This window comes from Eumetopias jubatus, unplaced genomic scaffold, assembly GCF_037043125.1.
Source record: "Eumetopias jubatus isolate StellerSeaLion01/CBP00866 unplaced genomic scaffold, mEumJub1_p1.0 scaffold_1, whole genome shotgun sequence".
In the NCBI taxonomy this organism is placed as follows: Eukaryota; Metazoa; Chordata; class Mammalia; order Carnivora; family Otariidae; genus Eumetopias; species Eumetopias jubatus.
This window is the reverse complement of record NW_028274807.1, coordinates 200,221,660-200,248,067: the sequence shown is the minus strand read 5'-3', so window position 1 is coordinate 200,248,067 and position 26,408 is coordinate 200,221,660. Positions and strand designations below refer to the sequence as shown.

Sequence of the window (26,408 nt, the reverse complement as noted above, 5' to 3'; positions counted from 1 at the left end):
CAAGGAAACCCTTGAACTGGTTGGTAAAAGACAAGTAGTAGCTCAGCAGACAAACAAGGGGGGAAGACCGCATTCCAAGCAGAAAGGAAGGCATATGCAAAGGAGAAGAAACATGAAAAATGAGCTTGACTCATGACCTTTGCCCACTCTAGATCACACTCCTAGTGCTGGCTAAATGCCAGCTGGAATTCCAGCCTCAGGGACTGTATCTGAAATTCAACTGGTCCAGAATGAAACCAATTACCTTCAGATTTCCGGCTCCTCCAGGCTCCCTACCTTTCAGGCAGCATCACCATCCTCTCCCATCAGACAGTTTTAATTATTCCCCATGATCTTGTAAACACACAGGCTGTAACAGTGGGTCAAGGGTGGCCTGGTTAGTCTGAGGTAATTCATGCCTCATGGGAAGAGACCAAACACCTCCGAGGGCCTTGAGTACAAGACATGACTGCGCCAAAGTCAGAAGGAGCAGTGGGGACTGGGGGTCAAGTCAGAGGTGGCAGAGAGTACTGCCAACCCAGGGGCAAAACCAACTCTGGGAACACAAACCATCCAGGCCCTGATGAATCATCCTCTGCTATAGGATAAAGAGACCAACTTTGCATCCAGCTTTTCCAGAACTAGGACAACAACTTCCCCTATCTACTTCAATCCCCTTTAGCTATTGCTATATTGCTGATAATAATTCCATGTTTTCCAATCAAAGTTATTGATAATCCAACTTTCTAAAGATTTTACTATGGGCAATTCAAAGACTGCCTAACAATTATAGTTATCACACCAGTCACTATGATAGGTACATAGCATACATTATCTTTAATACTCACCACCCTTGAAAAGTAGTCAAGAATTTCCTTTTTAAGAATGAGAATACTGAAAGTCAGAGCCATGACAGAGCAAGGATATAAACCTAGGTCTGCCTGATGCCGTGTAAGTCAGTTTCCAGTGAATTTAATTAACATGAGTCAAGTCATCACGGGACTGATCATATATGGGTGTATGGGTATATTTAAAACATCTATTTTCTGGACCTGAAAAACAAATCTTAGAAGTGGTGACTCAACTCAAGGAAAACATTTTTTTTTTAAAGATTTTATTTATTTATTCAAGAGAGAGAGAACAAATGAGAGGAAGAGGGAGAAGCAGACTCTCCCCTGAGCAGGAAGCCTGACACAGGGGTCCATCCCAGGACCCTGGGATCATGACCTGAGCGGAAGGCAGACACTTAACATACTGAGCCACCCAGGAGCCCCATAAACATTCCTTTTTTATAACATTCCTGCTAACCCCTAACTCAACTGGTCCAGAATGAAACCAATTACCTTTCACTATCTTTCACTAGGCTCAGTTCAGGCCCTAATCACCATTCACTTGTATCATTACAATGGATTACAGGACGGTCTCCCAGCATTCACTCTGGCCCTGCTTCAGACCACTTCTTCACACTGCTTGCCTACAGTACAAACATGATGGTGTCCCTCCCATTTATAAAGCTTATTAATGGGTCACCATCTCACAACAGCATTTCCCAAACTTGTGTGGTCATAGAACTGTTTTAAACTGACAGAATATCAGCTGGCATTCACAATATCTACTGAGTGGACTGAAAGAGGAAAAAATGGCTTCAGTAAAATAATGCAGAAAAATCCAATGAAGTAAACGTTATGGTCAAATAAAAAAACAGATTAAAAATTAAGCCATTTTTATTTTCTTATAAACAAAATTTCGCAAGTTATAATAAGAACACAAAACAATGTCACAGACCAGTAATTAAGTGGAAATCACACATCATGCCAGTCAGTAACTCTGAATCACATAATGTAAGACGCAGATCCGAAGTCACCCATGTGTTCATAAAGCCCCAGCATTAGCTTTTAGAATTATATAAAAGTGTTTAGAATTCCTTATTTTATACTTAAAAATATACTCAATTGTCAAAAAATTACTCAACCGTCATTTTCTTTTTTTAAGTCCTATAACATCTGTAACACTGGCATTCTCCAGCTTTAGCAGGTGGCAAGATAACCCAAGAGCTTCTGACACTGCACAGTGTGTCACAATTTCTCTCCAGGTCATATTCAGTGAAGAGTGCAGTAGTATATTTCCCTGTGTTTAAGAAAAAGAGGAAGAGAAAACAGCATGGAGGTTCCTCAAAAAATTCAAAATAAAAATACCATATAGTCCAATAAGTCCACTACTGAGTGTTTACCAAAAGGAAAATACTAATTCAGAAAGATATATGCAGCGCTATGTTTACTACAGCATTATTTACAACAGCTAAGATATAAAAGCAACCAAAGTGTCCATTAATGGATGAATGGGTAAGGAAGATATGGGGTGTATGTGTGTGTGTGTAAATATGTATATAATGGAATATTATGCAGTCATAAAAATGATGAATTGTGCTATTTGTGACATGGACAGACCTAGATAGTATTATGCTAAACAAAATAAGTCAGACTGAAAAAGACAAATACCGTATGATTTCACTCATATGTGAAATCTAATAAAACAAGTGAATAAAAAAACAAAAAGGAAAACCAGACCTGTAAATACAGAGAACAAACTGATGGTTGCCAGAGGGGAAGGGAGCAAAGAGATGGACAAAATGGATGATGGGAAGTGGGAGATAGAGGCTTCCAGTTATGGAATGAATAAGTCATGGGAATAAAAGGCACAGCACAGGGAATACAGGCAATGATCCTGGAACAGCACTGTAGGGTGACAGATGATAGCTACGCTTGTGGCAAGCACAGCATAATGTATAAACTTGTGGAAGCATTGCTGTGCACTGAAACTAACATAACATTGTATGCAACTATACTCAGAGGGAAGGAAGGAAGGAGGAGGGAAGGAAGAACCAAAAGAGATGTATTCCATCTGTGCACATGCACATACAGATTTTAATGGAATATATTGTTTAAAAAATTAAACATCAATTGTCCTTAACTTTAGCTATCCATGAGAATCACCTGGAATCTTGTAAAAATTACTGATGCTTGGGGTCTCACTCTCTTTCAATTCTCCTCCCAAACTATGAATTAATTGCGTGGATATGAAGTCTGAGCATCAGTTTTATTTTTTTGTTTTTTATTTTTTAAAGATTTTATTTATTTATTTGAGAGAGGGAGAGAGAATGAGAGATAGAAAGCACGAGAGGGAAGAGGGTCAGAGGGAGAAGCAGACTCCCCGCTGAGCAGGAAGCCCGATGTGGGACTCGATCCCGGGACTCCAGGATCATGACCTGAGCCGAAGGCCGTCGCTTAACCAACTGAGCCACCCAGGCGCCCCTGTTTTTTTGTTTTGTTTTGTTTTTTAAAGCTCCCAAGGCTGAAAACCATTGCTACAGGAGAGGGAGGAAATCAAGTGGAAGTTTTAAGGGTAGAAACCAGACCTTAAGGAATATACCTTATTTTGTAGATTTAACTTTGAATCATGTATCTTACATAATTACAAAAATAATTTGAAAAGGTAATCCTCAAATCATAAAGTAAATTAACTGTATACTGAATTGAGAGGAGAACCACACAAATAACTATTTCAAGAGACTTGATCTGGATATCCTAGTGGGGTATTATCCTATAGATAATAAGAACTCAAGAAAATCTTAAACAGTCTTCAAACATCATACTGCTGGTCTCATGATTCTGAGACTGTTACATGTGCATTATGGGATTAAGAAAATGAGTAATTATATTATTGAACAATGCAATTTTCTGGCCTTATAGAAAGGATATACGTTAGGTTAAGTGAAAGCAGTATAGTCCTGAATTTGAATTGGACATACGACTAGCCCCAGTAGCAGTGAGTACCCCTACCATCCACATTGTGGTCTTCACCATTTTTGTCTAAAGGGAGACAGGGCTCCTTGAAGAAATTGCTGATTCCTGGTCTGGAGCTAAACATGTAAGGAGACTGGAAAATCTACCAGAAATCAGAGATGATATGAACTACTACTAGGATCAAGTCAAAATAAATTAAAGAAAACTTAAAGAGGTTCCCATTACACAAAGATGGGATAATATGAGCATCAAATATGAACAGATGCCAAGGGACTAAAACACCAAATACAATTAAATCCTTGCCTTTATAATGGTATTTTTTTAAAGACTTCATTGGTCATCACTGGAGGATACTAGAGAACCAACTTATTATTCTGAAAACAAGTAAATAAAAGGAAAGACTCAAGCATTTATCCTGTCTTTCCTGAACAAAGGAATTCTGCTGGGTGACCTAAGAGTTAATGAGAGGAAGTTTTTCTCTACAGAAGCATTCCAGTATGCAATGAAGAAAGAATGATAGAATTAATGCCATCTGAAACCTTGCTGAATTAATTAATATAATCTAGGCAACAATCAACATGATCATCAGCATCATAAATGAGAAGACCAGTTAGCTTCATGTGCCTTCTAAGAGAAGACACATCAAAGTTTTGAAATAGTTGATGGAGGTGGTGGGCGTAGCAGGAGGGGGACAAACCTGAAATTGATCAAGCCCACACAGCAATGGTTCTCAAACTTCAGGGTGCATCAGAATCACCAGGAGGACTGGTTAAGATACAGATTGCAGGGGCGCCTGCGTGGCTCAGTCGTTAAGCGTCTGCCTTCGGCTCAGGTCGTGGTCCCGGGGTCCTGGGGTCGAGCCCTGCATTGGGCTCCCTGCTCGGAGGGAGGCCTGTTTCTCCCTCTCCCATCTCCCTGCTTGTGTTCCCTCTCTCACTATGTCTCTCTCTCTCTCAAATAAATAAATAAAATCTTAAAAAAAAAAAAAAAGATACAGACTGCAGGGGCACGTGCGTGGCTCAGTGGGTTAAGCATCTGCCTTTGGCTCAGGTCATGATCCCGAGGTCCTGGGGCTGAGCTCCATGTCGGGCTCCCTGATCAGTGGGGAGTCTGCTTCTCCCTCTCCCTCTGCCCCTCCCATCCTCGTGCTCTTGCTTGCATGCTCTCTCTCTCATAAATAAAATCTTTTAAAAAATACAGATTGTAGGGCCCCAGCCTCAGAGTTTCTGATTCAATAGGCCTGGAGTAAGACCAAGAATCTGTATTTCTAACAAGTTTCCCAGCTGAGGCTGATGTTGCTGATCCTGGAACTTCACTTTGGTAACCACTGCTCTAGTGCTAATTATGAATTTAGAGGAAAAATGAGAGAGAGAAACTGATGCAAACATCATGGGGATGTAATCAGCAAACTCCCGACTGAAAAAAAATCTATAAAATAAATTTTCTTGTACAAATAAGCTCCAAAAGAAAAAGAGAGAGAATGGGGGAGTAGAGAGAGAGAAATTCTACAGTTTAAAAGAGACTTAAGAGATAAAGCAGCCAAATGTAACCTATGGACCTCATTTGGAGATGTGTGAAGTTTGAACACAGATTGAATATTGATACTAAGGAGTTATTGTTCATTATTTTAGATGTAAGAAAAGTTTTGTGGGTGAATGCGGAAAATCCCTTAGGCAGAGCTCAACCCTCAGTCAACAGGGAAAGACTCACACTGGGTCCAGGTAATACAAGTGCAGCAAATGTGGGAAATTCTTAAGCCACAAGTCTGTCCTTATTCATCCCTAGAGACGGCACAGTGGAGAAAACAGTTATGTGTGCAGTGAATGTGCAAGATCTTTTAGCCATAGCTCAGTGTTGATTCCACGTAGACTTCAAATTGGAAAAAGGCTTTATAAGTGTAGTGACTGTGCAAAATCTTTTACCTCTATCTCTGCCCTCAGTTATCATCAGAGATCTCACACAGGAGAAAGGCCTTATGAATGCAGTGAACGTGGGAAATCTTTTATCACTTGTACTGATCTCCGTTATCATCAGAGAGTTTACTCTGGAGAGAGGCATAGGAGTGCAGTGAATGTGGGAAATCTTTTATCACTCATACTGCTCTCCCTTATCATCACAGAGCTCACAATGGAGAAAGGCCTTACGAGTGCAGTGAATGTGGCAAGTCCTTTACTCAAAGAAATAACCTCATTATACACCTAAGGGTTCACTCAGGTGAAAGACCTTACGAGTGTAGTGAATGTGGGAAATCTTTTAACAACAGGTGGACACTCATTCGACAGTGGAGAATTCACACAGGAGAAAAGCCTTATGTGTGCAGTAAATGTGGGAAATCTTTAAAAATAAATAAATAAAACTAGTCCTTAAAAATATAAGCTTAAATATTTATAGGTAAAATTATTTCTAGAATTTTATTAATTTATTTTACTTTTTTTTTTTTAGAATTGTATTTAATAATTTGGGAGGAAGGTGGTCTGAGTGCAAATGACTCATGAGCTGACACAAGCTCACACCAGATCAGGAGAACTGATTCTGGGGTGCGTGAATGGCTCAGTCAGTTAAGCATCTGCCTTCAGGTCAGGTCATGATCCCAGGGTCCTGGGATCGAGCCCTGAGTCAGGCTCTCTGCTCAGTGGGGAGCCTGCTTCTCCCTCTTCCCCTTTTCCCCCCCCTGCTTGTGCTCTCTCTGTCAATAAATAAATAAAAGCTTAAAAAGGAGAACTGTTTCTAAGAATCTTTCCCCAACTCCTTGTTCAATGAAATTGTGTTGGTAGCTTGAAATTAGCAAGGTAAACATACGGGTAAATACTCCCAAGGGAATCTGGCAAACACTATAAATCAGAGGTGGTTGCCATGGTATCACTACCATGAAGTTGGGTGCTGAGTAGATGGGTTTATTACACTATTCTTCTTACTACTGTCAATAATTAACATTTTCCACCATAAAAAAAAAAAAAACTAAAAAAGAAAACCAGCATTTCTGTGTGGCAAGAGGAGAACCAGTGGGCAGGGTGATTCTGATACAGATGGTTCATTTACACACTGTTTACAAAACACTGCCCTAACACATATATCCAACTACTAAACACAGTCTCTTATTCTGAAATAGCCATTGCCACACACAACCACTGCCCCCATGTACACTAACTAGTAGGTGTGACATTTCTCTGCTCCTAAAGTACACGCTGACTAAAAAAGATCCATCTCTAACCCAGTCCCATCGTCCAAGACTCAAAGAAGACAGCTCCCTTCCAGGGGCTGAGCACTCCTTCTCTCTCATAGCACACAAAAACTCCATGTGTTTACCACATCACGCTAAAAGCTCCTAAGGAGTAGGGATAGGGACTTTCCTGCCACCTTTTGTCTAGTACAGACCTTGGCACACACAGACACCTAAATATAAATGGATTGAATGAATTATTTTCTATTATCCACGCTGGAAAGGACTAAAAGCCAAGTCCCCTTTCTGATCACCAACTCACATCTGGCCACCAATTTAAGTAGAATTATAACAGGAATATACAACTATTCTGACACCAGTTGGTGTGATTCACTACCATTCTGATGCTAACCACCCAGAGCAGCATCATAGTCCACAATTAAAGGACCTGGTCCCCAACAAGACTGCCCTTCCTTCAGATGCCAGCTGCACTTTGGAAGTCCCCATGCCATCCACATTTCTGGCCAACTGGCTACAAATTCAGAGGTTCCCACAACTCCCCAGGTTTGATTTGCTAGAGCAACTCACAGAGCCCCAGAAAACACGATACTTACAATTTTATTATAAAGGACACAAACCAGGATTAGCCAAATGAAAAAAACACAAAGGCTACGGTCCAGAAGGGTCCAAAACACAGAGTTTTCCCCTCCCTCTCCTCATGGAATCAGGGCACGTCACTCTCCTAGAACATAAATGTGTTCACCAAAAAGGAAGCTCCACCAAGCTTTGGTGTTCAAAGATTTTTTCGGGGTTTCATTCCACAGGCATGACTGAATCATGGGCCACATGATTAAACTCAATCTCCAGCTCCACTTTTCCCCAGAAGTCAGACTGGCTCAATGTCCCAATCCTCTAATTATATGGTTGGTCTTTCTGGTGACCAGGGCCCATTCTGAATTATCTCATTAACATTAATTCAGGTGTGATCCAAGGGACTCATGAATAAGAAGGAAATTCTAAGAATTTTGGAAGGTACAAAGGCCAGACATATTCTTTAGTATGCAACAAAAACTAACTGCTAAAATTCCCTAGCCAACTTACAAAAATAAAGACAAACATAAAAAAAAGTCTCTAAGACCACTGATGTCCACTCATTTTAGGAGCACTAAATCCCATTCTCATTTATTAGCATTTCAGATATCACTGGTCTACTAGACTACGCACCATTTTTAAAATTTTTTATGCATTGGGGAGCCTGGGTGGCTCAGTTGGTTAAGTGTCCGCCTCTTGATTTTGGCTCAGGTCCTGATCTCAGGGTTGTGAGAGTGGGTCACAGATCAGGCTCCGAGCCGGGCATGGAGACTGCTTAAGATTCTCTCTTTCTCCCTCTCCCTCTGCCCCTCCTTCCCTCTCAAGCTCTCTCTAAAATAAAAATGATTTTTTATGCATTAAATTTAACTATACCCCAAGGGTTATCGAGTGATTGCTAGGGAAAAAAAACCCTTAACATCACCAACCAAATGGGGTTCCTCTTTTGTCAGATGAAAAATCCATTATTTGAGCATTGGCCTGGTAATGGCAAGACAAATCACCTCCTTGTTAAAAATAATGGAGTCACCAAACAAAAAAACCTCACTAATCTTTCCCAAAAGAGTCAACAAGAACATGGCAAAAGGTGACAAGTATGTCTATTTACAGTATGAAACAAATCCTCCTCTAATCATTTTACTTGTCTTTAAAAATACTGGATGTCTCAAAAAACAAAAGTGCTTAATTATAACATTGCAAATGGAACAATAATTCTCCAGCCACTGGCTTAGCCAAAAAATCTTTATCCAAATTTCATCATCATTAGTCACTATCTTCACACGCAATATCTTGTGGGGTATCACATCTTAAAACTGTTGCTGACAAATTCCCAGGCAGGTATCAGGGCTTGGACTGAGAAAAACTCAAGCCATCTATTTTTAGATCTTAAGTTCATTTAAGTGGAACTTCAAATGCAAAATAAATAATACAACCTAAAGGTTTTAGTTACCAGGCTCTGAACACTCTTTATTTTTAATATTTTATTTATTTATGTGACAGAGAGAGAGCACAAGCAGGGGAAAGTGGCAGGCAGAGGGAGAAGCAGGCTTCCCGCGGAGCAGGGAGCCCGATGCAGGGCTCGATCCCAGGACCCTAGGACTATGACCTGAGCCGAAAGCAGCCGCTTAACTGAACACTGAACACTCCTACCTTTTTCTAACTCCAAAGAAACATAAACTAAATTTTACACTTAACAGGAAAAATGACATGAGGAAAACTTATTGGGAAGATACAATACACAAGAACAGTCCTAGCAGAACACCTGTTTCTATAGACAAAAAATAGCTGTGCCAACACCTATTTCAGTCTGGAGCCACATCATCTAAAATTATTACAAAAAGACTTAATGAGTAAAATGTTTCTCCTCTTATTTTCTTCAAGTTGCTTTTTATTTGAAGAGAAAGCCTCGATCCATTTTACTAAGGAAACATTTAATCTTGAAATAATATCTCATCCTTCAACAGAACTGTAAACTAAGGCTATTCTGTGCCAGAAATGATAAAAACAAGCTCCTCAGTCTCTGGAATGGGCAAATATGCCCAACCTGTCCTTGCCTACATATTATACACTGGTGATCTCCAATGTATTTGGTCCTTCGAATGAGGACATTTCAAAAGCTGCCCATAAGTTACTAAACATGCATTAACAAAGTTCAGTTTTTTTTTGTATTAAAAGAATAGATCCTTTGTATTCTGTGATTAAGCATCCTCTAATTTTATTCTATTTTAATTTTATTTTTTTTAAAGATTTTATTTACTTGAGAGAGTGAGCAAGCAAGAGACAGCACGAGCAGTGGGAGGGGCAGAGTGAGAGGGAGAAACAGACGCCCCGCTGAGCAGGGAGCCCGATGTGGGGCTCAATCCCAGGACCCTGAGATCATGACCCCACCTGAAACCAAGAGTCAGACAGTTAACTAACTGCACCACCCAAGGGCCCCAGTTTTTTTTTAATAATCATATTTTCTTAGTAAGGGCCACGATACAAAGAGAGCCCACCTTTTCTCTTGTATTTGGAAAATTATTTTTCACAGAACTCATTCTCATAGCTGTTTTCAAAAAGGGCAATAAGTTCTCAGTTTTACTGTAAAAGCTTAGAAGAAGGAAGAAGGCCACATTATCTTTTAGTTGCACAAGTGAAGAGGTGGGTCCCTGAGGAGCAGTAACCCCACATAGTCACAACCCAGGAAGCTGATGAGCGCCCATTTCCGCCAGGGAATATAGGCCCCAGGAGTCTCACCAGAGTCACAGACATGGTCATTATGATGTGATGAAGACAGGACCTACGTTGCCATTCTCAAAGAGGAGGAACAGTGTGTGAGTCATAGTACTGTATAACTCACTTTTCTAATTGGAGCCTGTCTTGCTCTTTTCTATGATAAAAACAGTGTGTGAGCAGATCACTGAGGGACATCATTCTTTTTCTAAAATTGAAAATATTTTAATAGTAAGAATCAGAAGGCTGGGGAAAAAAGCAGGCAATCTTCAGCATTCTCAATTAAGTATCTCCACTAAAAAAACTAATCCAAGGATAATTCAATCACTTAATTGTTGATTTTGAGTATCTGGCTATTTCTTTTTCTTTGTTTTTGTTGTTGTTGTTGTTTTGTTTTTGTTTTTTAGAGAAAGAGCACAAGTGGGAGGAGCAGAGGGCGAGAGAGAGAGAACCTCCTGCAGACTCACACTGAGCATGGAGCCGATGCGGACTCCATCTCGCGACCCTGAGATCATGACCCGAGCCAAAACCAAGAGTTGGATGCTTAGCCCACTACACCACCCAGGCACCCCCTGGCTATTTCTAGAAATATGTTAGTGATTCCCTCATTATCATAATTGCTTCCTAAATATTTTCATCATAATAGTGACCTTTTATTTTTTCTTCCATTTTTTTCAACAGAGTAAGAAGTTTATAAGAGCAACAAATGGAAAATTCCAACAGATAAAGTCATCCAGAAATAGCTCATCATCTCTCATCAGATAGTGAAGTTCTGAGACTTTAAAGAGGTTCCAATAAGCTGCCTTTTCATCAATTTCTAGATAAAACATTTTGTACGAAGAAGTTGATATTTAAGATTTTTATTTATTTATTTGAGAGAAAGAGACAGAGATAGCGAGAGAGAACACAAGCGGGGAGAAGAGGGAGAAGCAGGCTCCCGGCTGAGCAGGGAGCCCAGTGAGGGACTCCATCCCAGGACCTTGGGATCATGACTTAAGCCAAAGGCAGACGCTTAACTGACTGAGCCACCCACGGGCCCAAAGTTGATATATTTTTTTAAGATTTTATTTATTTGAGAGAGAGAGCGCACACAAGTGGGGGAGAGGTGGAAAGGGAGAAGGAGAGGGAGACGCAGACTCCCCACTGAGCAGGAAGCCCAATGTGGGACTCGATCCCAGCACCCCAAGATCATGACCCAAGCTGAAGGCAGACACCCAACCAACTGAGCCACCCAGGCACCCCAAAAAGTTAATTTTTTTTATTATGTTATGTTAATCACCATACATTACATCATTAGTTTTTGATGTAGTGTTCCATGATTCATTGTTTGCGCATAACACCCAGTGCTCCATGCAGAACGTGAAGAAGTTGATATATTTTTTAAAAAGAGCCCTTCCCTAGGGCGCCTGGGTGGCTCAGTTGGTTAAGCGACTGCCTTCGGCTCAGGTCATGATCCTGGAGTCCCGGGATCGAGTCCGGCATCGGGCTTCCTGCTCAGTGGGGAGTCAGCTTCTCCCTCTGACCCTCTTGCTCTCGTGCTCTCTCTCATTCTCTCTCTCTCAAATAAATAAAATCTTAAAAAAAAAGAGCCCTTCCCCAAAAAAGGTGCATTATAAAAACCTTTTTAAAAACGCATTTGTTTCTTTCTCATGGATCCATGGCATTCAAAATAGCCAATAGACAAGCCAGAAAAATCAATAACCTGTTTCAAAGAGAGAATTTTCCCCTAGCTCAAACATTCACCTCTGAGATTCAACTCATTGAAGTAAAACCTTAAATTACCCTTTAAACTAAATAACAGAGAAGGCAAATAACACTCCTTTCCACCCTCTGAATATGAGGTGTCCCCACTTCCTTCCCCGTTCTAACCTAACCAGCCTTGCTGCATCAGCTGCTACCTCTCCTCTGGCTCTTCTTCCTCCACATAGGAACATGCTAGGGGTGCCTGTATCTTAACAAAAACAAAAACAAAAGCTTCCCTCACACCCACCTCTCCTTCAAGCTATCACGGGTCCTTCTTCAAAATGTAGTCCCCATTCCTTAGCTGCATCGTCCGCAGCCCACACATCACACACGCCCACACACCACACACACCCAGACCACACCCACCCACCACACACACACACACCCACACCACAAACACCCACACCACACACACACCACACACACCCACACCACACACACACACCACATACCACACACACACCACCACACACACACCACCACACACACCACCACCACCCCCCCACACACACACACTCCCTGCCCTAATGCCGCCTGACCTTTTCCACCACAACCGCATGGAGCCTCTAGCCAGTGTAAGTACAGGGTAAGCAGGGTTTTTTTTTTTTTTTTGTAATGCAAGTGACTGACTTAAACATTGATTAAGGAAGCATTCACTTCAAAGAGGCATCCACTTCAAGAGGGCTATCTTGAATAAACACATTGCTAGCCACTTGATTAGTAGATAAAGAGCCCTGGCTGCCTCCCCTCACTGAGGCTCCTTTGTTTTGGAGATCTTGGTTGATTTTGCTAAACGGTCCTTTGGGCCACTTGTTTTTTTCTCTTCCCATGCTTGGAGTTCCCCCTCTTATGTTTTAAATTCACCAATAAAGAGTGAGCCCCCAAACCCTAGGCCCCCATCTTCAACTCCAATACAAGTAGAACCCCAGGCCTGTGTGTGCTCATGCTCTCTTGTTCCCAGGCCTGTGCTCGCATTCTCCCCCCACCCCACACAACGTTCTCGCTGTGTGGTTCCACATAATTTCCAGGTCCTGTAAATAATAAAACTTTATTCTTTTTTTTCTTAACGTTTCTTTCAAAGTTTCCTGATAGTTATTGCTGAAGGGTGTCTTGCAATCATAATAAAAAGTACAAGGGCCAGTCTAACCACAGCACTGGTTAACACCAGGCTGAGACCAGCACACAACATCCTGAGAATTACAGCTGAGTGCAACCACTTGAACACCGGCCTTACCACTGTCGCTCTCTCCATTGCTTCCAACACTACTGAATGACCAGTCCTTTTTGTAGTGCCCATCTCTGTGCTCTCACAGTACACTCTATGATACCAGTCTCCAAAATCTGCTCCCCATCATACACTCACTCATTTACTCAACAAGAGCCTTTTAAGTATCCGCTATGCACCAGGTGTAAGCTAAGCACTGGAGACAAAGAATAAGACAGAAAGCTTCCCATCCTCAAGGAGCTTTGATGCTACTGAAAGAGAAACAACAAAAAGCAAATGAGAATTCCAGATCTTTACAGAGCTCTAATGTAACCACCTAGGGTGCCATTAAACCTCAACAGAGAGACCCACTCTAAGCAGGGCAATCAGAAAAAGCCTCTCTGAAGCTGAGTCCTAAAAGAAGAGCCAGCTGGTCAAAGCCAGGGGAGAAAGATTCAGGGACAGCCACGATCACAAAGTAGTTGGGGAGAGAGAGGTTAGTGCAGAAATAAGCTTAGCAAGCAAGGAAGGGTAGGGCTAGAGAGAGAAGGTAGAGAGAAAGATAGGGACCAAACCCTGCAGGACTGTATAGACCACAGAAGATATGTGGATTTCATTCCACTTTCAATGAGGGGAGTTAAACTGAAGAATGGGGGCGCCTGGGTGGCTCAGTCGGTTAAGCGTCTGCCTTCAGCTCAGGTCATGATCCCAGGGTCCGGGGACAGAGTCCCGCATCAGGCTCCCTGCTCAGCGGGGAGCCTGATTTTCCCACTGCCTCTGCCTGCCACTCCCCCTGCTTGTCCTCACGCTCTGTCAAATAAATAAGTAAAATCCTAAAAAAAATAAAAATAAAAAAATCTCTCTGGCTACTAGGTGGAAAATGGACTGGAGAGGCAAGGTGTCTGAGATAAAAAATTACTGCGGTTGTCCAAGCACAAGAGGAGAGCCAGGGCAGGGACCCAGAAAAAGCAGACTGGGTATGACACTCAAAGCACAGCAACAAAAGAAAAAAATAGACAAACTGAACTTTATCAGAATTTAAAACTTGTGTTCTTCAAGAATATAAAAGGACAACTCACAAAATAGGAAAAAATCATTTGTAAATCACATATTGGGTAAGGAACCAGTATCTGAAATATGTAAAAACCTCTTACATCTCAACAAAGACAACCCAATTTAAAAATGGACAAAGGACCTGAATAGATATTTCTCCAAAGAAGATATACAAATGGACAAATACATGAAACCTTATTAGTCATTAGGGAAATGCAAATGAAAACCATAATATGATACACTTCACACCCACTAGAATGGCAATAATCAAAAAGACAAGTGTGGGCAATGACATGGAGAAATGTCACTTTAAAATGATGAATTTTAGAGGTGCGGGGCTGGCTCATTCAGAAGAGAGGGCGACTCTTGATCTCAGGGTTGTGAGTTTGAGCCCCATGTTGGATGTAGAGATTAAATATTTTTTAAATAAAATAAAATGGTGAATTTTTTGTTATGTGAATTTCACTCAATAATTTTTTTTTTAGATTTTATTTATTTATTTGGCAGAGAGAGACAACAAGAGAGAACACAAGCAGGGTAAGCGGGAGAGGGAGAAGCAGGCTCCCCACCAAGCAGGGAACCCAACATGGGGCTTGATCTCAAGACCCTGGGATCATGACCTGAGCCGAAAGCAGATGCTTAATGACTGAGCCACCCAGGCGCCCCAATATTTTTTTTTAAAAGACAGTAACAACCAAAAAAAACAATAACAAATTGTTAGTGGGGATGTGGAGACACTGGAACCCTCACACATTCCTAATGGGAATGTCAAATTGTGCAACCACTTTGTAAAAGTCTGGCAGTTCCTCAAAAAGTTAAACACAGAGTTGTCATATAACCCAGCAAGTTTGCTCCTACATATACACTCAAGAGCATTTCAAAACTTGTGTTCACACAAAATTTTATGTGATGTAATTTGGGTATGTAATGTACATCATGGGGACTATAGTTAACAATACTGTATTATATATTTGAAAGTTGCTAAAAGCATAAATCTTAAAAGTTCTCATCACAAGAAAAAAACTTAACTATGAGGTGACTGATGGATGTTAACTGAATTTACTGTGGTAATCATTTCACAATCATCATGTATCAATTCATTACACTGCATACCTTAAAGTAATACAATGTTATATGTCATTTGTATCTCAATAAAACTGGGGGGAAGTATGTTCACACAAAATTTTTAACACAAATGTTCAGAGTAGCATTATTTGTCACAGTCAAAAAGTAGAAACAACTTGGGGCACCTGGGTGGCTCAGTTGTTAAGCATCTCCCTTTGACTCAGGTCATGGTCCCAGGGTCCTGGGATCAAGCCACACATTGGGCTCCCTGCTCGGCAGGAAGCCTGCTTCTCCCTCTCCCACTCCCCCTGCTTGTGTTCCCTCTCTCGCTGTGTCTCTCTCTGTTAAATAAATAAATAAATAATCTTTAAAAAGAAAAAAAGTAGAAACAACTCAAAATAGATAATTTGATGAATGGGTAAAGAGAATGCAACATAGGGCGCCTGGGTGGCTCAGTCGGTTAAGCCACTGCCTTTGGCTCAGGTCATGGTCCTGGAGTCCCGGGATCGAGTTCCGCATCAGGCTCCCTGCTCGGCGGGGAGTCTGCTTCTCCCTCTGACCCTCTTCCCTCTCGTGCTCTCTCTCTCTCATTCTCTCTCTCTAATAAATAAATAAAATCTTAAAAAAAAAGAATGCAATATATTCATATAATGGAATAGCATTTGGCTGTAAAAGGGAATGAAGTACTGATAGATGCTATAATATGGATAAACCTTGAAAACATCATGCTAAGTTAAAGAAGCCAGGAGCAAAAGAACACATATGATTCTGTGTACATGAAGTGTCCAGAATAAGAAAATCCATACAGACAGAAAATAGATTGCTGGTTGCCAGGGGGAGAGGAGAGGGAGGGATGAGGAGTGACAATAACGGGTATAGGGGCTCTTTTGGGGGTATTGAAAATGCTATGAAATTATATAGCGGTGATGGTTGCACAACTTTGTGAATGTACTAAAAACCACTGAATTGTATTATTTAAAAAGGTAAATTTTATGTGCTGTATCTCAATTACAAAAAAGAGAAAGAGAAAGCAAAACAGACTGATCAAACATATGGAATCAAAGCTAGTAGAACAGGGTTAAATAATTGGAGGTAATAATTGCAGTATTTCATAGAACTTACAAAAGGATGAATGTAAAGAGTGGGGGTGGGGAAGAGACAGAGACTACTCTCATCCCCATCCTAATCTAAGTCTTAAACCTTGGCATTTATCCATACCTTTTAAACCCAGAATGTCAGAGGTCCCCAGGATCATGTCACAGCCTCATTCTCGTCAACCTGGAGAGCCTCATCTACTTCCATACCACACTGATGGCTCCTCACACCTCTCTTCCAGTCTTGACCTGCCTCCCAGTTCCAGGCCTGTCATTACCATTGCTATTTCTAACTGGCCACCCTGCAAACCTATAAAATTCATGCAATAGATCCAACTCTGTCTTCCCCTTAATTAAGAAAAAAAAGGGGGGGAGGGAGGGAAGGGGAGGGGAAGAAAGTGGAGGAAGAAAGGAAGGGGAGGAAGAAAGGAAGGGGAGGAAGAAAGATTAATCTTAACATTTCTGAGTGTAATATTGTGATATAATAAGAAATGCATGTTTGGTCTCTGGCCCTGGTTCCTGGCACAGAGCTCCTAAAACCCTAGGAATTTCCTGAGTGACTGAGAAGAGTGTCTTGTTATTCCTAATAAGCCCCTTTCAACCATAACTAAGCTTAAGCTAATAAGGAGGATGGGGGCTGGTTACCAGAGGAACCAACCAGGTGATTGGAACTTGGGGAGAAGGGCTGGGAATTGAGCTCAACACCAATAACCAATGATTTAATCAATCATGCCCACATAACAGAACTTCCAGAAAAACTCTAAATAAATGGGTTCAGAGCTTCCAAGTTGAACACACTGAGGTCTGGGAGGGTAGTAGCTCAGAGAGGGCATGGAAGCTCTGTGCCCCTTCCCATATACCTTGCCCTATGCATCTCCTCCAGTATATGCTGACTTGATGAGAGGACAAAGGAAAAGAATCTCAAAATGAAAGGACCAGGAGGTGCCTAACAAGACTCTGAGAATCAGTACTTAGAAAACTCCTTGGGGCATCTGGGTGGCTCAGTTGGTTAAGCATCCAGGTCTTGATTTGGGCTCAGATCATGACCTCAGGGTTGTGAGATCAAGTCCCATGTTGTGCTCCACAATGGGCATAGAGCCTACTTAAGATTCTCTATCTCTCTCTCTCCCTCTGCTCCAACCACCCCTCTAGAAACAAACAAACAAACAAACAAACAAACTCCTTGTGGTGAAGGTACTAAGATGGGATCTTTTTCAGATGAGGATCCATAAGCAACTCACTGAGTTGCACAGTTCTGAGATTGTTAAACAGATTACTTCTGTCAGCATTGAGCCAGGAATCAAGGTTGAAGTCACCACTGCAGATACTTAAATTAACTACTTCCATAAATTAACAATTGCTGGGGTGCCTGGGTGGTTCAGCTGGCTAAATGTCTGCTTTCACTTCAGGTCTTGACCCCAGGGTCCTAGGTCAGGCTCCCTGTTCAGTGGGGAGCCTGCTTCTCCCTCTCCCTCTGCAGCTCCCCCTGCTTGTGCTCTCGCTCACTCTCACTCTCTCTCTCAAATAAATAAAATCTTAAGAAAAAAATAAAAAATAAATTATCAATTATTTTTTAAAAACCTATATACAGGGCGCCTGGGTGGCTCAGTTGGTTAGACGGCTGCCTTCGGCTCAGGTCATGATCCTGGAGTCCCGGGATCGAGTCCCGCGTCGGGCTCCCTGCTCAGCAGGGAGTCTGCTTCTCCCTCTGACCCAACTCTCTCTCTCTCTGTCTCTCATTCTCTCAAATAAATAAATAAAATTTAAAAAAAAGAAAAAAAACCTATATACATAACTCATACAAGCAAACAACTGGAGGCAACCTAAAAGGAAAATAATTAAGTATATATATTCACTTAATTTACAAAATGCAGCAAAAATCATTATGACAACAAAATACCAGGAAACTACATCCAGCAGCATATTAAAAGGATTATACCTTACACCATGACTGAGTGGTATTTATCCCAAGAATGCAAGGGTGATTCAACATACAAAAATCAGTGTAATATACCATATTAAAAGAATAAAGGGAAAAAGCCACATGATCATTTCAATTGATGCACAAAAAGCATTTGACAAAATTCAACACCCTTTCGTGATAAAATCACTCAATAACTAGGAATTAAAGGGAATTTCCTCAGGGTGCCTGGGTGGTTGGTGGCTCAGTCAGTTAAGAGTCTGCCTTTGGCTCAGGTCATGATCTCAGGGTCCTGGGATCAAGAACCACATCAGGCTCCCTGCTCAGCGGGGAGTCTGCTTTTCCCTCTGCCTCTCCCCATCCTGCTTGTGCCCTCGCCCTCTCTCTCTCCCTCTCTCTCTGAAAGACTGAAAATGTTCTCCCCAGATCAAGAAGAAGACATGGATGCCCACTTTATGTTTTTTAAAGATTTTATTAATTTATTTGAGAGAGAGAGCATGAGCAGGGAGAGGGGGAGAGGGAAAGGGAAAGGGAGAAGCAGACTCCCTGCTGAGCAGGGAGCCTAACAAGGGGCTGGATTCCAGGACCCCAGGATCATGACCTGAGCCAAAGAAAGATGCTTGGTGTATATCTTACCACAATTTAAAAAGGAGGGGTGGGAGAAGGGTGATTTTAGTGATGGTGTAGCGAATGGATGGGGTGGAGGAGAGATGAGTGGGAGGCCCACAGATGCTCAGCTGCATACAGCTAGCTGAGAAGCAATAAAAGCCAATCTCAAGACAGGGACAGTGGGGAAGGACAAGATGAGAGAGCCCAGAGAATAAAATGAGAGAGTGAGAGACACAGAGAAAGACTGATTCCTAGGTTTATTGCTTAAAAACTTAGAGGAAACACACAGTGTGACAAATAAGCTAACAACATCAATTTCAGGCATATGAGTTTGAGAGATGAATGAGAGATAACCAGCTGGCAAAATTAGCATAAACAGGTATGTGTACCATCAGAGAAAGTTTTGAAGTGATAGTTTTGATTTTGCAGGTCCGGGTTCAAGGCAGTAAAAAACCTCAGGAAGAGAGTTGCTCTGAAGCAGAAAAGGTAACAAACTAAATTCTGGAGATCATGAACCATCATTTAAAGGGCAGAGAGGAAGCCAACTGCTGGATGGACAGCCAGGGGAATGAAAACACAAATGCCAAGAGGGAGAGAATTTCAGAAGAGGGTGGTTCAACAGTGTCAAAATCCCGCTGAGAGATCCAACTATGTGAACTACAGGAATATTATTATTAAGCAGTTCCAAAAAAATTCTGCTAATGCTGTCTGGACCAACTCCTATGTTATGTGGTATATACTGTGCAGTAAAAACTGCTGGGGAAAATTCCTAAGGAATCCACTAAAAAAAACTACTAGAATAATAAGTTCAGCAAGGTTGCAAGATACAAGATCAATATTTTAAAAAATTAACTATTTCTATACACTTGCAATGAGCAATCTGAAAATGAAAGTTAGAAAACAATTCCATTTACAATAGCATCAAAAGGAATTACTTAGGAATAAGTTTAACAAAAGATGTGTAAAACCCGTATCTGAAAACTACAAAAAAGTGTTATTCTTTAATTTAGAAGATCTTCTTTAATTAAAGAAGATCTAAACAAATGGAAAGACATTCTATATTCATAGACCAGATGACTTAATAATGTTAAGATGGTAATACTCTCCAAATTAATCTACAAATTCAGTGCAATCTATCAAAATCCCAGCTGCCCTCCTTGCAGATATTGACAAACTAACCCTAAAATTCATTTGGAAATTCAAGGAACCCCAAAAGCCAAAACAATTTTGAAAAAGAACAAAGTTGGAGAACTCATACTTGTTGATTCCAAAATTACTACAAACCTACAGTAATCAAGACAGCGTAATAGTGAGGGCACACAGATACAAAGATCAGTGGGACAGAATTGAGGGGGGTTTGGGGTTTTTATTTTGTTTTGTTTTTTTTAAGTAGGCTCCATACCCAGCATTGAGCCCAACACAGAGCTTGAACTCAACCCCAAGATCAAGAGCTGAAATCAAGAGTCAGGTGTTTAAGGGCGCCTGGGGGGCTCAGTCAGTTAAGAGGCTGCCTTCAGCTCAGGTCATGATCCCAGGGTCCTAGGATCGAGCCCCGCATCGGGCTCCCTGCTCAGCGGAGGGCCTGCTTCTCCCTCTCCCACTCCCCCTGCTTATGTTCCCTCTCTCACTATCTCTCTCTCTGTGTCAAATAAATAAATAAAAAGTCTTTAAAAAAAAAACTCTAAAAAAAAAAAGAGTCAGGTTTTTAACCAACTGAATGACCCAGGTGCCCCTAGAACCCTTAATACACAGCTGGTTAGAATGTAAAATGGTGCAGCCACTTTTGGAAAGCAATCTGGCAGTTACTCAAAAAGTTAAACATAGGGGTGCCTGGGTGGCTCAGTCGTTAAGCGTCTGCCTTCGGCTCAGGTCATGATCCCAGGGTCCTGGGATCAAGCCCCACATCAGGCTCCCTGCTAAACGGGAAGCTTGCTTCTCCCTCTCCCATTCCCCCTGCTTGTGTTCCCTCTCTTGCTGTGTCTCTGTCAAATAAATAAATAAAATCTTAAAAAAAAAAAAAAGGTTAAACAGAGAGTTACCACACGGTCAAACAATTCTACCCCTACATATATATACCAAAGAGAAACAAAAACATAGATCTACATGAAAACTTGTACACATGAATATTCAAAGCACCATTATTCATAATAGCTAAAAAGTGAAAACAACCTAAATGTCCATCAACTGATGACTCGATAAACAAAATGTGGTATATCCATACAATGGAATAGTATTCAGCAACAAAAAGGAGTAACATATTAATATATGCTACAATACTGATGAACTTTGAAAACATGATGCTAAGCAAAAGCCAAGAGCAAAAGACCATATACTGTATGATTCCATTTATATGAAATGTCCACAATAGACAAATCTACAGACAGAAAGCACATTAGAGGGGAATGCGGGTGTTGGCATTGATGGCTAGGGTATGAGGTTGTTTTGGGGGTGATGAAAATTGATTATTCTAAAATTGGTTGTGGTGGTGGTTGCACATATGTGATTTTAATAAAACCACTGGGGGAAAAAAACCACGGAATTAAACACTTTAAATGGGTGAATTATATAGTATGTGAACTGTATTCCATGTGTGTGTGTGTGTGTGTGTGTGTGTGTGTGCGCGCGCGCGCGGACCCACAGATGTAAATGTTTTATGGTAAGTACAGAAGTGAATCAAGTCTGGATGCCAATTTATTGTTCTGGTGAGGATAGAGTTACAGTAACTTATTATTAAGTCTGAAGTCTTCAGGCTTTCCCAAGAGTTAAATACTCATTACAATACAATATTTGGTGTGCCGTTTCACATTGAAACACTGTTGTTAAAACAACCAATAACAGCTAGTAACTTTGAGAGTTTCAAATAGCATACAATCTTTTTTTAATATTTTTTTAATTTTTTTTATTTTTTTTTGTAAAGGATTTTATTTATTTATCTGCCAGACAGCGAGGGAGAGTACAAGCAGGGGAAGTGGCAGGCAGAGGGAGAAGCAGGCTCCTTGTTAAGGAAGGAGTCCGATGTGGGACTCAATCCCAGGACCCCGAGATCATGACCTGAGCCAAAGGCAGACGCTTAACCATCTGAGCCACCCAGAGAAAAATCACAAGTAGGCAGAGTGGCAGGCAGATGGAGAGGGAGAAACAGGCTCCCCACTGAGCAGGGAGCCAGATGCAGGGCTCGATCCCAGGACCCCAGGATCATGACCCGAGCCGAAGGCAGCCGCTTAACCGACTGAGCCACTGAGGCACCCCTAGCATACAATCTTATAAACTGAACTGGTGGTTAGCCATACTAAACAAAATCTCCCTTGCTATATACAGATCCAACTCTATATATCCTAGTTCTTATTTTAGGTATTGTGGGCTTATTACCCTAATGTTCCTAATCACTGGATATGTATTTGTCTTTTTAAAAATTGTGATAAAATATACATAAAACTTACCATTTTAAGATTTTACTTATTTAAGAGATAGTGAGAGAGAGTGAGAGCATGAGATGGGAGAGGGTCAGAGGGAGAAGCAGACTCCCCAATGAACAGGGAGCCCGATGTGGGACTTGACCCCGGGACTCCAGGATCATGACCAGAGCCGAGGGCAGTCATTTAACCTACTGAGCCATCCAGGTGCCCCAAAACTTACCATTTTAACCATTTAAGTGTACAACTCATGGCATTAAGTACATCCACAGTGTTGTGCAACCATCACCCCTATCCAATTTCAGAACTTTTTCATCATCCCAAACAGAAACTCTACACCCATTAAACAATAACACCCTATTACCAGCTCCAGCTAACCTCTATCCTACTTTCTGTCTCTGTGAAATTTACCTATTCTAGGTACCTCATATAAGCAGAATCATACATTTGTCTTTTGGTGTCTGGCACAGTGCACTAGCATAATATGTTCATGGTTCATCCATGGTGTAGCATGTATTAGAATTTCATTCCTTTTAAAGGATGAATAGTATTTCATAGTATGTATACACCACAATTTATTTATCCATTCATCTGCTGATAGGACATGAATTGTTTCTACCTTTTGGCTATTGTAAATAATGCTGCAATGAACACTGGCATGTAACAATATATATGACTCCCCAATTCTTTGGGATATATACATAGCAGTGAAAGTGCTTGATCATAAGGTAATTCTTTAATTTTTTAGGAACCCACCAAACTGTTTTTCCACAGCAGCCAGACCATTTACATTCCCAACAGCAATGAACAAGGGCTCCCACTTCTCTACATTCTCACCAACACTTGCAATTTTTTTCATAATAGCCATTCTCATGGGTGTGAAGTGGTATCTCATTGTGTGCAATGTATTTTTAGTCTATTATCTGTAAATAGAAGTTCACCTTGTGTTGATTTCTATAATTATACATAGCACAGCCACGTTAGAGATATAAACAACAAATATTTACATGCCAATAAAATAAAGCACAGGGTTACAAAGATTTAATTTTGAACTCAACTCATCAAAATCAACTCAATTTTGAAAAAGATATCAAAGATGACAAAGAAGGTAGACATAACACAAAACCTGTAAATTCCATTTTACTCATCTGGGACTAATTTCTAAAATACTAATATGTGCACATAAAATTTTCACAAAGCAGGTTACAGCTTTGTGATTTATAGATATGACAGTCAAACAAATGTAGGAGTCACTCCTAAAAAATAAAACTTTAAGAGACACATTTATCCCTGGGAGATCATTGTCACTGTCCCCATTTTAAAGATAAGTGAATCTGAAATCAAACAGGTTTAACCACTTGTTTTAGACCACAAAACAAATCTGTGCAAGAGATTTGGAAAATAACAATTTGATTTCTAGGCTTAAGGTGAAAATCTCATAATTTAATGGACAAAAAGTCAAAGAAAAACAGAACCATTTCTACTCTTGGCGGTGAATAAACTATGGGAAGTTGTCCACAACCCTGAAGCTTACAACCTCCAACAGCAATGACGGATAATTAACTCCTTGCTAACGGACCTGAATGTGGATTCGACTCAGAACTACTCCCCCCCCCCCACATGCTCTAATAACACTAAGTCTTCTAACTTTATCTGTTTTCATTGTTTTGTTAAATTTTGGCGGCTCAAAAGTAGGATAATTCTATTGTTAAATTGACAAAGCCTATGTTGAAGCAACCAAGGAAAATGGAGTTTTTTGACAACCTTGCCTAAATCAGATACAGAAAGTGTTACTTGTCTTTTTTTCCTGCACCCTATATGCTAAACAAGATAGTAACTGTTTATCCTCACCAATCGTTTGATCCAATCGTTTTAGCGAAGCCGAAATATATATTACATACATTTTAAGAAATACTTTAAGAAATTTCAAGAAATACTAAGAATATTTTAAGAAATCCACATCCAGTTATGCAGAGGTGAAATGACCTGACTGGGATCTGCTTCAAAATACTTGAGCAAAGAAAAAAAAGTAGAGATGAAACATTTGTGACAGATATTTAAACTGTTGAATATGGATGATGACATATAGGGGTTCATTTCACCCTTCTCTCTCTACTTTTGCCTATGCTTAAAGTTTTCACCATAACTTTTCACAAAATGAATGATTTCCAAACAAAGTTACCGTCCTGGTTATTAAAGACGAGTCGGTGGATGTGAGCCTCCTTGTCTTCGGAACCAAACCCGGCGAAGGGTCCCCCAGCAGAGGCGAGGCCGACGTGGGCTCCGCGCCACCACGCGGGCCGAAGGCGCGCACGTTTTCTCCCAGGCTGAATCTGACAACTCACTCGGTGCGCTACAGGGCTCGGAGGACCGCCGAGCTCAGCCGGGAAGTGGCGCACGCGGGGCTCACGCCCGCGGCTCGGGGAACCCCGACAAACTCCGCTCGAGAGCTCCAAGGTCCCGGCCCAGTGTGGTCGGCCCCCGCAGCCCCTCTAGACCGCCGCTGGAGACCCCCGTACCGCCATCTCCGTCCCCCCACCGCGAACGTCGGCCCAGCCCGCTGCCTACCATCCAGGTCTTCGTCGTCCTCCGACTCGGTGTCCGCCTTCGCGTCGGCGACCAGGCCAGGGCAGGGCTCCAGAACCTGGGAGCCGGAGGGAGGGGCGGCGGGCGGGCTGGCGGGTTGCGAGCGGGCCTCGCGCAGGCGGGTGAAGTAGTCCACCGCGAAGTCGACGAGGTCGGGCGGCTGCTGCCGCAGCACCTCCACCGTGTAGCCCTGCAGCAGCTCCGTGAGCCCCGGCGGGATCTGGATGTGGCTCATGCCGGCGGCGGCCGGGAGAACAGGCGGGTCCGGGCCGGCGGCGGCCACTGCCTCCGCGCTCCCTCACGCCGGCCTCTCGCCCGGCGCCCGCGAGGTTTCCTCCCGCGCGACCCGGCTCTGGCCTTCCTCGAGCGGCGCCGCCCTTCGGCCGGGTGTGCGTTTCCGGGCCGTACGACCCTAAGCTTCTACGGCCGGCCTGGTGCCGCCTCCGTTGTCACTGGGCAGCCGCCGCCGCCGCCGCTGCCGCCGCCGCCGCCGCCGCGGGGACCGACGAGCGGGCAGGCGGGACGGGCGGGGCAGAAGCCCGGGTTGTGACGCACGCGGTCGCGGGCGTGCGCGCCCCCGCCGACCGCCGGCCCCCAGTGCGCGTGCGCCGCTGGGCCGCCCGCCGGTACCGTGCAGTCCCGCGTCGAGTCGAGGGCATGAGAGATCTGCCCGCTAAAGGGAGTCGTCAGTGCTTCCCACCTAGTCCCGAAGACCTTTCACATATTGTTTCAACATTCACTAAAAGCCTTCTGCTTGCCAGCACTTGGTAGGCTCCAGGGACACAGCCTAGAGCCAGATAGCCAGACGCCTGGCACGCACATTACAACCTCAGTGTGGTTCCGGCTGTCGTGGAGAGCAAGAGGACCCACTTTAGGGGGTGACATTCAGGCTGACTCCGAGGCCTGGACAGGATCCGACTACAGGAAAATCTTGAGGAAAGCCATCTGAACACAGAGGACAGCAAGCGCAAAGGGCTGGTAAAAAGTCAGGACCACCCTGGTCCCCGGGGTGGAATGGTGGCATGACAATAGGACCTTCAGAAGTCTGGCAGGAGGTCTGTGATATGTCAGACGGGAAAGGCGTGGTAGATGGTAGGAGTTTCTGTGATATAGTAATTTGGGAGCCACAGGCAGAGAAATAAGCCTGGAAGAGTCACTAGGCCAAATATGTACCCTGAGAAACTGGAATAAGGCGCAGAGCAGGAACCACCTCTGGGTCTCTTCCTCCTCTTGAGCACTCCCACCAGGATTCTGCAGGCCTCTTCTCTTCCCACACTCCACCCTGGGCCCACACCGTTTGGTGGTGTTGAGCAGACCACAAAGCAGTTATCCTTTGCCCCTAGGGAGGGGGCATAGGTGAAGTGGAGAGGCTAGGCTATTTCCCAAGTTGCCCCCTTCACCCACACCAGATCAAACGGAATAGAAAAAGGTGATTGTCCTGGGTCACAGTGCTGAAGAAAGTCCCAGTGGGCATAGGA

The 26,408-nt window shown here is 42.5% G+C and overlaps 1 protein-coding gene across 1 annotated transcript in view; it reads right to left on the bottom strand.

The window, feature by feature from the left end:
* PRKAR2A (protein kinase cAMP-dependent type II regulatory subunit alpha) overlaps positions 1 to 25,436 on the bottom strand; it is a 102,099-nt gene extending 76,663 nt beyond the window's left edge. The window contains exon 1 of the mRNA XM_028124451.1: positions 24,913 to 25,436. Coding sequence (XP_027980252.1) covers positions 24,913 to 25,165 — 253 coding nt within the window. The 5' untranslated portion in view covers positions 25,166 to 25,436. The remainder of the gene's footprint in view (positions 1 to 24,912) is intronic.
* Positions 25,437 to 26,408: the final 972 nt, after the last annotated feature.